The sequence below is a fragment of the Mastigoproctus giganteus genome, chromosome 2 (assembly GCF_048544385.1).
Source record: "Mastigoproctus giganteus isolate SK-2022 chromosome 2, ASM4854438v1, whole genome shotgun sequence".
Classification (NCBI taxonomy): Eukaryota; Metazoa; Arthropoda; class Arachnida; order Uropygi; family Thelyphonidae; genus Mastigoproctus; species Mastigoproctus giganteus.
The window spans coordinates 20,182,855-20,198,178 of record NC_143576.1 but is presented as its reverse complement, the minus strand read 5'-3'; the positions used below and the strand labels follow the sequence as shown (position 1 = coordinate 20,198,178).

The window sequence follows — 15,324 nt, the reverse complement described above, 5'->3', positions numbered from 1 at the left end:
GCTTTGTCTTTTGTTAAAGGGCACATTTGGTATCTGAGTTGCAGAATGATTTCTTTGGACATAGCATATCTGAATTCAGTCAATCTGTGGAATATAGAAGGTTTGACAGTTAAGTCCCAGGACTGAAGGACTGAGTCAGTTTAATGACACACATTCTTGTCACATTTCTTTTAATATCCTCTACACCAGGGGTGGCCAACAAGTCGATCGCGGCTTTACTTTCAGTCGATCACAACGAATTTTAAATATATATAAAAAATATATTAGTCAAAATCTAAATGTTATTACATGCCCCACAGCATATGCTTATTACAAATCCATTGAACCACGTGGCTACTCTTGTTGCCGCGCAGCCAGTTAGAGCCTCTTGTGAAAATTCACGCAGTTAAGTTGTCGAGAGCATAATGTCGAATTCTTATTTAGCTTACTTAATATTAATAACTGGGCAGTACTAATACTTTAATTTAATATTCTTTGATTTAAAATGAATATTTTGAAAAAGAGTGAAACGAATCATTTTCATGAAGAGTGGGAACTAGAATACTTTTTTGTAATGATAAAAGAAACATGTTATTGTTTTTTGCAATGCTTCCGTAGCTATACCCAAAATAGGAAATTTATAAAGGCACTTCAACACTCTATGGTAAATACCAATCGGATTTTCTGTCTAATAGTTGACCTTAGAAAAAAATAAATTAAAAGAACTTAAATTCAATTCGCACAACAAAATTTCTTTATGACACCTAATTTACAATCTACAGCAGTAACTGCAGCATCATTTAAAGTGAGTCATCTTCTTGCAAAATATGCAAACCATTTTCTGATGGTCAATTCATCAAAGACACATTTTTAAGAATAACAGATTCTCTTTTTGAAAATGTTAAGAACAAAAATGAAATTAAGTTTTCTTCTAGATCTGCAATTATCTCGAAATACTGTGATGCGATGCATCAAAAAAATTATTAAAAATGTGGGCAAACAATTGCGTGCTCATAATGCTAATTGTGTCTCCTTTTCTTTAAAACTGGATGAATCTACAGGTGTCAGTGATACAGCTCTATTGCTCGTTTTTCTTCGTATGGTTTTCGATGATTCTCCCACTAGAGAAGAACTGCTGGGTATGGTTTCGTTAAAAGAACTAGCGGTCTTGATATATTTAACGCATTAAAAAATTTTATTGAAAAAATAAATAAAGTACCACCATTTAAGCTCATATCAATAACAACAGATGGAGCTAAAACAATGACGGGGCATCTTAACGGATTCATCGCATTGTGTCAAAAGGATGATGAATTCCCAGATTTTTTGAGTTACACTGTATCATCCACCAACAAGTGTTAGTCAGCAAAAGATTAAATACTAAAAGTGTTATAGACATCGCTTTCAAAATCGTGAATTCCATCAGAGGACAATCTCATCAAAGGAGACTTTTAAAAATGCACTTCAATGAAAATGAATCAGATCTGCTATTACACACAGATGTCAGATGGCTGAATCGGAGTAAGTTTCTACAGAGATTTCGAAATTTGCTGAATGAAATTTTTAAAAAATTTTTGATCAAAGGGGAGGAGATGATTATCAGCAGCTACAAGATACAGAGTTACAAAACTGCATAGATTTTGAAATTGGCTTAATTCTCATAGTGGAACAAACCTGCCTTTGCAATGAATTATCCTGGTATTGTACTACTTTCAAACAGATGGCTTGCCGATAGCTTAATTGTCCATTTATTTAAAAGAGACTGTTATAGTAGCCTCTTTCAGGACTAACTGGTTCCTCATCAGATAGCAGGTGGTCTCTAGTAATAGCATGCAGACAAAAACAGTTGTTCGATGTGAGCTGACATGAGTGAATGTAGCTATTGAATTTAGTGCATCATCATCATCAGCCATTTTCAATCCACTGCAGGATGAAGGCCTCTCCCACAACTTTCCAGTTCCTTCTGTTTTGAGCACTGGCCATCCTTTTACTACCCACAAACTGTAGTGCAATACTACAGCAACTAATTACAAAGGCAAGTTTGTTCTGCTTTGAAAATTAAGACCATTGCATTATCCACGCAGTTTAAATCCTTCTCGCAAAAACAGACAAAAGGACAAGATAGTCATCATAAATGTTTATAGATGTACAAGATGACTTCAACTGTTTGTGCTTAGTATTTATAGAAATGTGTTCCCTAAAACTATAAACCACTATGTAGACCTCTCCAAAATCCAGAAAATTTTTTAATCCTGCACCTCTCAGTCCCCTAGGGTGATGAATTTTAATGAGTTTACTGTACTTAATTTACCAATCTGTAGGTTTCAGTTGTACTTTTCCTCAAAACAAAATTTAATGTTTGCTCTTTGGTCCATTGCTTAACACAGTGGCACTGTCTTGATCAACATAATTACATTGTTAATGACATATAATATGCAAATGACCTTGTACACAGAAACAGTCACTTAAGTTAGCTACCACACTTTGTTGCATCATGATCCTATGTGCTTTGACATGCATGCAGTGGGCTCATTGCTTAAACATAATTGTCAAACCCTGATTATTTTCATTGGTAAATAATCTCTGACTAAATTAAATCGGGAGTGGATGATGAAAGATTTCTTAATCTCTTCTCTGTTGATGTGTATCAGTAGAAAGTACACTGCATCAGGACTTGACCTTCTAGTATGATTCAGCAAAACTCATTCTAAACAGGGGTTAGGTGTCTCCTCATTTGAAATACTTTGAAATATCTCACATAATGTCTTTTAGTAGTTATATTAGTAAATATCAGTCTTTCTACTGTTGCTAGTGTAAATGAGATCTTCAAAAGTTCATTGATACAATGAACTTATTATTTAATCCAATGAACAGTGAATTTTAATACAGTGAATTAAATTGTATTATTTAATACAATGAAATACAAATATTTATTTAATTTTTATTGTTTTTCTTTTCTTAATTGCAGTGGTACTGAATGCAACATTCTGTGAAATAAAAAAACTTATGGCTGGAGAGAAATATTCGGTAGAAGTATTATCTGTAAGCAACCGAATAGAGAGTATAATTAATGGAAAAATAGAACAGGCAACACGTGAGTCATGAGTTATTTTATACTTTTAAAATTCAATATCATTAAATCTTTCATTCATAGAGCCTTTTTCTGGTGCAGAAACCTTTTAATATTTGTTAGAAAATTATAACAATTAGGTAATGAAGGAAGAATTTTGATAGCAATTAGAAGAAGATTACAGTTTTAATCATTTACTATAAAATGGTAGTGACTTATCTCCAGAGAATAACCAAAACATTTTAACTGTGCTCTACTTTCAAAACTGATAATTTATCAAACAGTTAAGAGATTTGAGAGTATACTGGAAGTATTCTAGCAGTGTAGGCTATATTCTGTCTAAACTGCAGAAAATGCTCAGCAAGAGGACAAGTTAGTGCTCTGCAGAACAGTATTTAAAGGCAGCATGAGATCTATCATCTGACCTGATATTGTAGCAAACTTCTATTCTAAGAAGTTTGAAAGACTTTGGTTCTAAAATTTATATCCCAAAATAATGTCAATCCAAATAGTGTTAATCCTGACAGAAACAGAATTTGCTGAGACTTCCAGGGAAATAATTTTGGGCAGTCAGACAGTTTTTCACACTGAAAAGATGTTAATCATCATAATTGTGTTTGGTGGGCATATAAATGTATCTGCCTGGTTGTTTGGGTGAATTTGTTTGAATCAGACTCTCAGTCAGATATCAGACTCTGAGTAGTGTAGACAGGCTGCCAGCCGGCAGCTCATGGGGGTTTTGTCAGTGATATACAGGAATTTTGCTGGTATGGATAAGGAGGTGATTAATCATTATCCCATTATACAGTGGGATAATCACCTCCTTATCCCATTGTATCTCATTACACAATGGGATAATTACCTTCTTATCCCATTGTATAAGGCAATTGTCATGCCACATAGTGAGTACTGGATACAGGTCTGCAGGCCTCATTTTAGGAAGGATATAGATCTGCTGAAACGGGCACAGAGAAGGGCAACAAGACTAGTGAGGGGAACAAAGGGTTGCTCTTACCAAGAATTGCAGATTGCAGTGTCTGGAGACTAGGCACCTACAAGGTGATATAATTGAGATGTTTAAAGGGCTTAAGCAAACTCAGTGCTGAGGGGGCATAAATTCAAATTGCCTCCTCTAGCCTGTCTGCACTACTAAGAGAACCATATCTGACTGCACAATTACCACCAGGTCCTTTTCATTTTCCACTGCCCTGTGTGTCGTACCACACAGTTAGTGCATTACTCAGGATTACTGCTACCCGTGAAGTCGCCAGGTGCCGGCACTCAACATAACATATATACTTACACACCTACATACATACATACATACACTTGCTAGATGCCTTTCGGATGCTACTGTGGCTTGTAGGGGAACCCTGGAGATCACAATCAAAACAACCACACCTTGACCTTGTAGAATAGATGTCTGCATAGGTAGCACAGTGGTATCATCACCACGCTCCCCACACCTTGTGGAAAAGGCCCTGGTTCGAATCCCATCAATGATGTGAGAAAATTTAATGGGCTTTTTTTCACTCTGTAGCTGAGTTAGCCGATCTCGGGCATAGATAGCAAGGTTCCCCCCTCCCCCAAAATTGGGTTTTTTTCATCCAGCAAAACAGGCAAATAGACCAGAGAACACACGCAATTTACAGACATCATATATACATGTGAAAAAAGGATCTATAGTCTTCATGATCTATAATTTTAAATTATAGATCCTGAAGTCAACAAAGTTGTCTGAAGGAGGAAAGATGGACAAAATTGTTCACTGTGTAGTCATCCAGTATTTGGGAAAAAAAGGGACTATGTAAGGAATTATGGGTATAAGTAAGAAACTAGGGAGGTCCTAATATAATAATTTGAATTTTTGAATTTGTAGAATAGATGTGTGGAAAGCGGAACTTTTGCTTTCTTGCATCATTTGCCTATACTAATATTAAATACGTGGAAAAAAGAGAAACATAAACGTACAAATTTAAAAGTGTTACAAGAATAAAAGTGTAGAAGAGGGAAAGGAAAAAGTAATTCCGACTGTCCAGAGTTTAGTGTAACTTTTAGTCATTCAAGAAGGGGAGGAAGGTGGCAGGGAGTAATGGGGAAGAGAAGACCGGGGGTAATGTTCATTGAACTTATGCAAGATGGGATGAATATATTCATATACAACCATTTTGTATATTTTTAATAACAAATAAATATATTCCAAATGCTGATTGCAGCAATTAACAATTATTCATATAAACTGTTCCTGACCTCCAAGGGTTTTTCAGTCATTTATATCTAGTATAATTCCATGCATTATATCAGTGGTTTTCAACCTTCTTTTAATAACGGCACCCCTAAGTAATTTATTTTATTTTACCTCTTCTCAATTTTCTGCCTGTTACATCTGATTCTCTGTATATATATATAATATTTAAAAAAATATATGTTATATGATAGTTATTACAATAGTATAACTACAGTCAGTCCTCGTATAACATGTGTTTACACCACACAAATTCGATCATGCATGATTTATAAATAGGGGAGCAATATCGTATATAATACGAACCGAATTCGCTTATTCATTATTCGCCTTTGTGTTTACAAGAAATGGCAGTTGAACGCGGAATCACCCCAACTGAATGCAACATGATAGGAATGAAGAGAGGATTCTGAAAATGTATTTATGTTTTTTATATCAGTGAAGGGGTAAATTCTTTTTGCCATAATAATGTAAAAACCCACACAATTCCAGCTATCACTATTATTGCAAATGCAATTAAATCAAGTTTCCTATCAGTTTATAACAGATTCCACTAGCAGAAACACAGCTGGAAATTGTTTTTATTGTTTTATGGTAGTAACCCCCAGAAATGTGCTTTAGTAAAATGTGAGCTAGTGAGATGTTAGTGTGTCTCTGCCTTTACGGTGTTGTTTATTCAGTTGCTACACATCTACAGCTTTGAGCTTTGTTTATGTGTATCAAGTGAAATTTTGTAATTGTGCTTTATTCCCTAAAATTAGTAAAATACTTAAAAGGTGTAAAAAGGAAGTGTCCTGGTGAAGACACTACAGATTCAGAGAGAAAAAGAAAAGCAATATCGATAAACAGAGGTGGACTGAGTCAAAAATTCTTACCCAGGAAAATTTGTAGTGGCTTCATACTAGCGTTTATGGCCAAAATCACACTGGCTTCCGGCCCACTGGGATTTCCCCGGTAAGGCTTATGGCCAGTCCGCCTCTGTCGATAGAGAAAAAAATATGAAATTGCGAAATGCTTTGAGCGAAATGAAAGACAATGTGATATTGCACGTGCTACAGGCCTAAATGAGGCAACGCCGAGAATTAGAAAGAATGCAGAGAAAATAAAAACAACTTTCATAGCAAGAACAACTCAAAGTGTAATTAAAATCCATTAGATCAAGACACAAAGAATTGGAAGAGATGGAACGACTGTCATCTGTTTGGATAGAAAATCAAACAGAAAATTAAGTTTGCTTACAATAGAAGCAAAAGCATTAGCAATATTTTATTACGTAATAGTCGTAATAGAATTCATAAGTATTTTATTACGATTATTTATTGTGTTTGGTAATGTTTTGGTTACAAATGTGTGTTCAATCTTGGGGGTCGCCACATAACCCTGTTTTTCCCGTAGGGCCTGTTATTTATATTGCATGATTTTACATTTCACGAGGATTTCTAGGAACACAATCGTGCTATACGAGGACTGACTGTATAAACAAAATTACAATTCATAATACAAATATATATATATACAGTGAAACTTCCCTTTAATAGACAGCCATGGGGAACGAAAATGTGTCCGTTAGAGAGAAGTGTCCGCTAACAAGAAGTCTGAGGGAGAAAAAAAAAAAAAAGAAAGAAAAATCATTAAACGTTTAATGTAAAATTAAATTAAAATATATGCAGATTTTGCACAATATATTTGTAAATAATATACATACAATTGTGCTATGCATATTATGACTTTATCTTAAGAAAAATACATAGGGTAATCACTTATTTTCTTCTGCACCTTCTTCCGGCTGATAATTTTGTTTTTAACATTTGTTTGGCGTGATGAAACCATCGAAAGTCCTTCAGTATCTTCTTCAGCGGCGAAAAACATTTTTAAACGATTGATTTGTATGAGCATTTCTTCTATTTTCATCTGTGGTTCGTCGTTAATATGTTCTTCGACAGAATGACCTCCTTCCATTTCTTCATCCTCATGAGGAACTTCTTGAAAAATATCGATGATAATGTCGTTGATATCTAGAGCACCATCTTCTGCAGTGAGGTTCAAGTCACTTCTAGCGGAAGTATCGTACATTATCAATAGATGTTGAAGTTCTTGTTCTTCTTGGTGCTCCACATTGCTGTTCACAACTTCAATTTTTGCGTTTGAGAAGCCAGACTTTACAAAACAGTTCACGACAGTTTGTTTTCTAATTGCGTTTACTGAAGAGGAAATCCATTGAACCGCATCTAGGATGCTGATTTTCTTTGCAAGGTCACTCGCACCTGTTACATCGTTCATGTTTGCAATGAGATCTCTTAAAACACGTTTTCTGTAGTGAAGTTTAAAATGTTTTATTATCCCTTTATCCAAGGGCTGACACTCTCCAGATGTGTTTGGTGGCAGAAAAACGATTTGAATGTTGGACAATTCAATGTGCGAGTGAGATGCAGCATTATCCATGAAAAGAATAATTTTTCTGTTTTGACGAATCATGTTTTGGTTAAAGTGACATCCATTTGCTCATGATATCTCGTGTCATCCACGCTTTTTTATTAGACTTCCAGTCAACATTCAAAAGATTCAACTTTATGCCTTGAAACAACGAGGATTTTGTGGTTTTCCTATAACAAGAGGTTGTTCAAAGTCTCCCAGCATATTTGTACACAATAGTACAGTCAAGCGTTCCTTAGAAATTTTTCCGCCCTGGCACTTTTCGTTTTTTAGACTCATTGTTTTTTCAGGAAGAGCTTTAAAAAACAACCCTGTTTCATCACAGTTGTGAATATCCTTAGCTTCAAAATCACGACATAAATCTTCCAATTTGACGGTCCACTCTGCTACAACCCCAGTATCAACAGATCCACCTTCACCACTTACGGTTTTCCAAGAAATTTTATGCCGAGTTTTGAACTTGTCTAGCCATCCCACAGAAGCTTTGAACTCATTTACTCCCATAGATTTCGAACCTCCAAAGCCTTTCCATTAATAATAGGCCCATTAATGGGAATTTTTTTAGCACATTCGCGACAAAACCACTCATACGTAACATTATCAATTTGAAGTCCAACAGTTTTCGGGAATGATTTTTGAACCTGATCATTTCCGTGTTGCCAAAATTGTTTGAGCAGTTCATTTTTTTTTCTTTAGGATGTTGCTTACCTGCGTCTTCCCAATTTTGAATTTTGCAGCGAGATTGCGAACACTATTTTTTTGCCGATCATACGCATTAATGAGTTCGACTTTATCTTTTAAAGTTAAATGTTTACGAGAAGACATTGTGCACTTCACACGACACTGAACAAAACTGAAAACTGAAACTGAAAAGACGAAAGGCCGACCATATCTCTTCCCCCCCCCTGCACACACCGAATTCATCAGAAGTTTTACACGTGCCTTAAAATTCTTGAAAAAGGGTTTAGAACCACGACGTAAACCTTGATAAAATTCAGAGAATCGGAAATAGAAAATAAACACATGATTGAGGCAATACGTGGAAGAAAAGTTCCTAGAAAAAGGGCCGTGAGCTCGCCTGCTGTCCGTTACGGGGAGATCAAATTAAGTGCTAATCTAAACGAAACAGTGCAGATTGCCTGTCCGCATCCGTTACAGAGGATGTCCACTAGACAGAAGCTGAAAACACGTTAAAACCAATGAAGGTGAGTTGGGGAATTTGAAAATGTCCGTTGTAGAGAGATGTCCGTTAACGAGAGGTGTCCTTTAGGAGAAGTTTCACTGTATATATATATATATATATATAATAATTTTATTCTTTATATAGAAGTACTAAGTAAATATCAATTATTGATCACCACAATAAAAAGATACTATACACCTTTTATATATTGAAATAAACATATAAATTAAAAAAAAAAAAAAGTTTTAAGTTTTTTTGTGCTTGCCAAATTACATGGCACCTCTGGTTGAAAACCACTGCGTTATATCATTTATTCAGAGATTGCCTGTCATCAGGAGATTTTCACTAATTTTCACTAATTTGCACCCCTTATAAAAAATTTTGTGTAATATCTGATTGTTAATGTTCTCTGGCAATGGTGCAGCACTGTTTTTAGTGAAACCAAATTTTCACTTGCTTTTTTGGAAATTGAATTCAGAGCACCAATGTCATGTGCATTGCATCTAATATGAGGAGCATTTGAAAATTTTGGGTTGTGAGTATGAAACGGTAGTGATACAGTGTTACAAATTTATGTAAATAAATAAATCTTTATTGTGAAGTACAGAATTACAACACAATATCTCATCACGGTGATGAGTGCCAGGGGTTTACAAGTGGCAGCTTGAAAAAATAGAATGAAAAATGGCATCAAGTACAAAATCAGGATACAAATAACAGCATACAAATACACGAAACAGAAGCAGCTTAGCAATGATTCAGCAGGGCTTCAGTGATGACAGATTTGAACTGGGGATGGGAAATGGGAGCATCGTGATCAGGGATCAAGAGAATTAGCATTAGTAGAGGCATATGATGCAAGAAAGCAAGCTTATACAGCATCAGCCAGAAAAAAAAAAAAAAAAACCCCTTCCCATTTCACCCATCTATTCATATTCCTAATGTTTGTCTAGTTCTGCCTTGAATTTATTTAGGCTATCAACTTCCACAACAACAACAGATGGAAGTTCCAGCAATCAACTACCTGCTGGCTAAAGGCAAATTTCCACACATATATTCGACAACTGTCTTTCCTCAATTTCAATTTATGCCCCTTCAAGTTTGTAATCTTGCTAGAGCAAGAGGAAGAATGCTATCTCCATTGAGCCTGCTCAATCCATTCAAGGCTTCATACACCTCAATCAGAATCGCTTTGCAGGTGCCTACTCTCTAGATGCTGCAATTTGCAGAACTTAAGCTTTTCTTGGTAAGACCACCCCTTTGTTCCCTTCACCAGTCTTGTTTCTCTTCTCTGTACTTGTTCTAGCAACTCTACATCCTTCCTAAAATGAGACTTCCAGACCTGTACGTAGTACTCAAGGATGGAGGTGATTATCCCTTATACAAAGGGATAATCACCTCCTTATCCTTGCTCATAAAACTCCTGTATATCATTGAGAAGACCCCATGACCTACTCTGGCCATCTGACAGCACTGCTCAGAGAACTTCATATTAATACATCGAAAGGAGTAATTTTTGAATGGGACCTTATCAGCATCTCTGAAGAAGAAATTAAAAATGAACTTGAAGATCAAGGTGTCATAGCTGTGAAAAGGATTAAAATTACTAGAGATGGGACACTTACCCCAACCAGAAATATCATACTGACGTTTAACACGCCTAAACCACCTACATCTGTGAAGGCCGGAATCTAAATTTTAACATCAGATCATACATTCTGAATCCTCTCTGCTGCTTTGAATGCCAAAAGTATGGTCATTTACAAATGGCATGCCGTTGTAAATGGTCATTTACAAATGGCAATGGTTGCATTGCCATCTATTCCAACTGCAGGTCTCGGGAGCATAGCAGTCTGAATTGTTCAGCTGAGAAATCGAAATGTCCAAACTGCAAGGTGGACCATTCTGCCTATTCCAAGGACTGTGAATATTGGAAAAGAGAAAAGCAGATTCAATGGTATAAAGTAGAACATTCTGTCACATACCAAGAAGCTAAGAGAAAAAAAAAAAAGTAAAGTGCAGCCATTATCAACCCACTGCAGGATGGAAGCCTCCTCAACAATTCATGCTGAGGGAAATGGACCATAATCTGCCACGCTGGTCCAGTGCAGGTTGGCAGATCGACCATATTCAGCAGTCAGGGGCTTGAACCCCGGTCTACTCAAAGAGTGTGTGCTACTGCACTCCCGCTCCTGACCACTCGGCTACGGAGACTTTTAACTATCTTAAACAGACCTTCCTATGCGCAGGTCTAACGAATTGGTGTACAATAGAAACCCAAACAGATTTTACAGAAGATATCTCAGGCAGGGCACGAGCACTATTTACAACGTCCCCAGCCAAAACAAGAGAAACTCACCAACACACCACTATCTGTAACTCCCGATTTGAAATACTCAGAAACGAAAGCCCCGCAAGGAAAACTTAATGTCATAAGCCAGAAGTCAACTGAACAAATGGAGACAGAGATGACCAACCAAGCAGACTAATCAGTACTAGAGATTTTCATGGAAGAAGAGATGGATACTTGAGAACCATATTTCCCCAAAAAAGGAAAAGCCTATGTGTGAAAGATTTAAAACAGCATCTAGGAAACAGTCCGAAAACCTCTCCAAAACCAAATAATGTAAACCATAATCCAGTGGAACTGTAGAGGATTCTGCACTAACACAGGTGACATATACGATCTGATTGCACAGTATGCATCGCTATGTCTTTGCTTACAAGAAGCCTACCTCAGACCTCAAGGCTCTACCTTAATAAAGACCTATACAGCATATCGAAAGGACAGATGCCATGGTGGTATGGCAATACTAGTAAATTCTCGCATTCCTTCCCAGATTGTTCTGCTAAACACAACCCTTGAAGCGGTTGCAGTTTGCATAGCCACTAGATCCCTTATAACAGTAATAACAATTTATGTTCCACCAAACCAAGGTTTATTACAACAGGAGACATAGTAATGCACTTACCTATCCCTTCTGTATACGAGGTGACCTCAATGGGCATAGCCCTGTGTAGGGTAATACAACCACAGATCGGAGAAGAAAACAAATTGAAAAATGGATAGATGAGAATGATTTAATGTTGTTGAACGATGGCACACGTACATATACACATCTTCCATCAGGAAATACTACAGCTATAGACATGTTTGTGTGTTCTCCAATATTTGATTGGTCAGTGCACTGTGATCCTCTCAGTAGCGATCACTATCCAGTAATCATCACTATGGCATTAGGAACCACATGCAAGTCACGTAAAACTCCCATATGGAAAATAAATGAAGCAGATTGGGAAACTTATAAATCATTTGCAAAACTAAATGTTGATACTATCAAGAAAAAACTGTTAGATGTGGTAGTACAATATGTAACAAATAAAATAATTCATGCTGCTGAGCACTCTATCTCAAAAACATTGTCTCACTTTCCAACACATCCAAAATCATGGTGGAATGCAGAATGTGTGCAGGCTAAAAAAGAGTGAAACAAAACCTGGAATACTTTTCGAAGATATCCAACTATAGAGAACCTCATTATTCAAGAACGCACGGGCAAGAGCCAGATATATTAGGCGAGCCAGTAGGAAAGCATCCTGGATAAAATTTGCATCTACATTAACAAGTTCCACACCATGTAAAACTGTCTGGAATAAAATTAACAAAATGAATGGCAGATACCAGATCACTCCAACTCCGATCCTAAACTGGAATGGACAAATCACTGCAGAGCCGTCAGAAATAACCAATGCACTGGGCGAAACCTTTGCTAAAATATCAACAACCACCTCATATACTCCCAGTTTTCAAATATACAAGGAATAGAAAGACATAAATTGAACTTTTCCACAAGAAATTATGAAGAGTATAACCTACCTTTAACATTCCATGAATCGAAACATGCTCTATCACAGACAAAGCAAAGTGTTGTAGGACCGGTCCAGACCAGATTCACTGTATGATGTAAAAGCAACTCGATGATCAATCCCAAATGACATTACTAGAACTATATAACAGAATCTTCCTAGAAAACCAATTTCCAGACAGTTGGCGTCATGCAATAATTCTTGCTTTCCCAAAGCTGGGGAAAGATCTCTCTGACCCACGCAACTACCATCCAATAGTTCTAACAAGTTGCCTGGGAAAAGTTATGGAGAAAATTATCAATGCTTGTCTAACATGGTTTTTGAACAGAAATAGCCTTCTCAATCCAGCACATCATGGTTTCAGGAAAAATCGTTCAACACTAGATTTACTTATCAAATTAGAAAACATTGTGCAGAATGCCTTTATCCGAAAAGGTCACCACGTAATGGTCTGTTTCGATATAGAAAAAGCTTATGATACGGCATGGTGTTATGGAATTATCCAAAATCTATATTACCTTGGATTATGTGAACATCTTCCTAAATATATTAAAAATTTCTTATGCCACAGGTCATTTCAAGGTAGGTTGCATAATACTCTTTCAAAAGTCTTCATCCAAGAAGAGGGCATGCCAGGGTCTGTGCTTAGCACTACCCTCTTTGCTATCAAAATAAACTCCATAACTGAACATACCAAAACCTGTTGATACCGCTTTATACATTGACGATTTCAGTATTTCCTATCACTCTCAGAATATGTGAAGTATAGAATGGCAGCTACAAGGAGCAATAAATAAAATAAGCAAATGGGCACAAAAAAATGGCTTCCAGTTTTCCATACAAAAAACTGCAGGAAACGAAATCTACACCTTGATTCTGAACTTAAACTGGACGGGTATATGATCCCAGTTGTACCAAACATAAGATTGTTAGGGCTTCTCTTTGATAAGAAACTGACTTTCCTTGAACATATTAAGCAACTAAGACATTCATACATCAAGAAACTAAACCTACTCAAAGTTCTTTCCACAACAACTTGGGGTGCAAATCGACTTACGCTGCTTAAACTTTATCGAGCAATAGTACGTTCCAAGCTGGATTATGGAGCGCCTGTTTACCACTCCGCAAGACCAAATGCACTGAGATGGTTAGGTCCCATACGTGACAGTGTGCTGTGAATAGCACTTTTCGCACTTCACCTGTACAAAGCCTATATGCAGAAGCCCACGAACCTTCACTAGAACTTAGACGACAGAACTTATTATTACACTATGCCATCAAGATAAAATCCATCACCGATCATCCAAATAGAGAGGTTCTGTTTTCATCTTACTGGGAAAAGTAATACCAAGCCCACCCACGAATGAACCTATTTGCCAACATCCATCTAAAAGATTTACTGTTAAGCCAAGAGCTTAATTATGACAGCATAACTACTATGACTACACAGATCATTCAACAATGGATTATAATTCAACCTGCATATGACCTGCATTTTCAATCCTGGGGAAAACAACTCTCCCAAGAACAAACTACCAGCAGCTACGCAGCATACAAAGAACAATATGAACATCACACTTTCATATACACAGATGGGTCAAAAACAGAGATTTGTGTAGGAACTGCGATTCACTTTGAAAGCTGTACTCTCATCCAACAACTTCCAAAAGAATGCCATGTCTTTGCAGCTGAATTACAAGCCATTTTGATGGCCGTAAATAAAATTAAACATAAACAGATAGCAGACAGCATAATTTTCACTGACTTGCTTAGCTCTGTCGTTGCCTTGCAGAATGACAATACCAAAGCACACCCAGTTTTACAACAAGTCCAATATTCAGTATTAGAGCTGTAACAATATAACCACAAGATCAGATTCTGCTGGATCCCAGGCCACATAGGTATATCTGAAAATGAAAGAGCAGACAAAGCGGCAAGAGAAGCTGCTACCTCTGACTATGCCTTTTGCTCAGTACCATATACTGATTACAAGTCATTAATCCACCAAAGCAGTTCAAAACAATGACAACAACACTGGCAAGATCAAACTAACAACAAACTTCATGTAATTAAACAAACACTTCAACCATGGACTACTAGCTGCCGATCCAACAGACACAAAGAAGTGATCCTTGCTCGATTGCAAATCCGGCATACCCATATAACTCATTCTTACCTACTCAGAGGTGAAGATCCTCCTCAATGCCAAAACTGTAAGTTCCGCTCACTGTACATCACCTTCATGGTGAACTGTCCAAGATTTAATAGAGAACATATAAGAGCCTTTCAAACAATAATGAATGCACGAAACAACCTAATGCTTAAACCAATTTTAGATGACCGGCCAAATATTAACGAAGCTGACCGGGCTAGCCAAGTGGGTAAAGTACCTGCCCGGCAACCCAAAGGTCGCGGGTTCGATTCCCGCCTCGGGCTTGGATCAAAGTACTGCAAAAACCTTGGGAGGTGCAATATGGCCACAGAAGCTGATGCACCAACAACTACCAAATCAAAAAAAAAAAAAAAATATATATATATATATATATA

The 15,324-nt window shown here is 36.8% G+C and overlaps 1 protein-coding gene across 1 annotated transcript in view; it reads left to right on the top strand.

Moving 5' to 3' along the window:
• The window catches only part of LOC150089197 (tyrosine-protein phosphatase 10D-like), a 315,903-nt gene that overhangs the window by 108,233 nt on the left and 192,346 nt on the right, over positions 1-15,324 (top strand). The window contains exon 10 of the mRNA XM_090389780.1: positions 2,948-3,073. Within this exon, the coding sequence (XP_090245906.1) occupies positions 2,948-3,073 (126 nt within the window). The remainder of the gene's footprint in view (positions 1-2,947; positions 3,074-15,324) is intronic.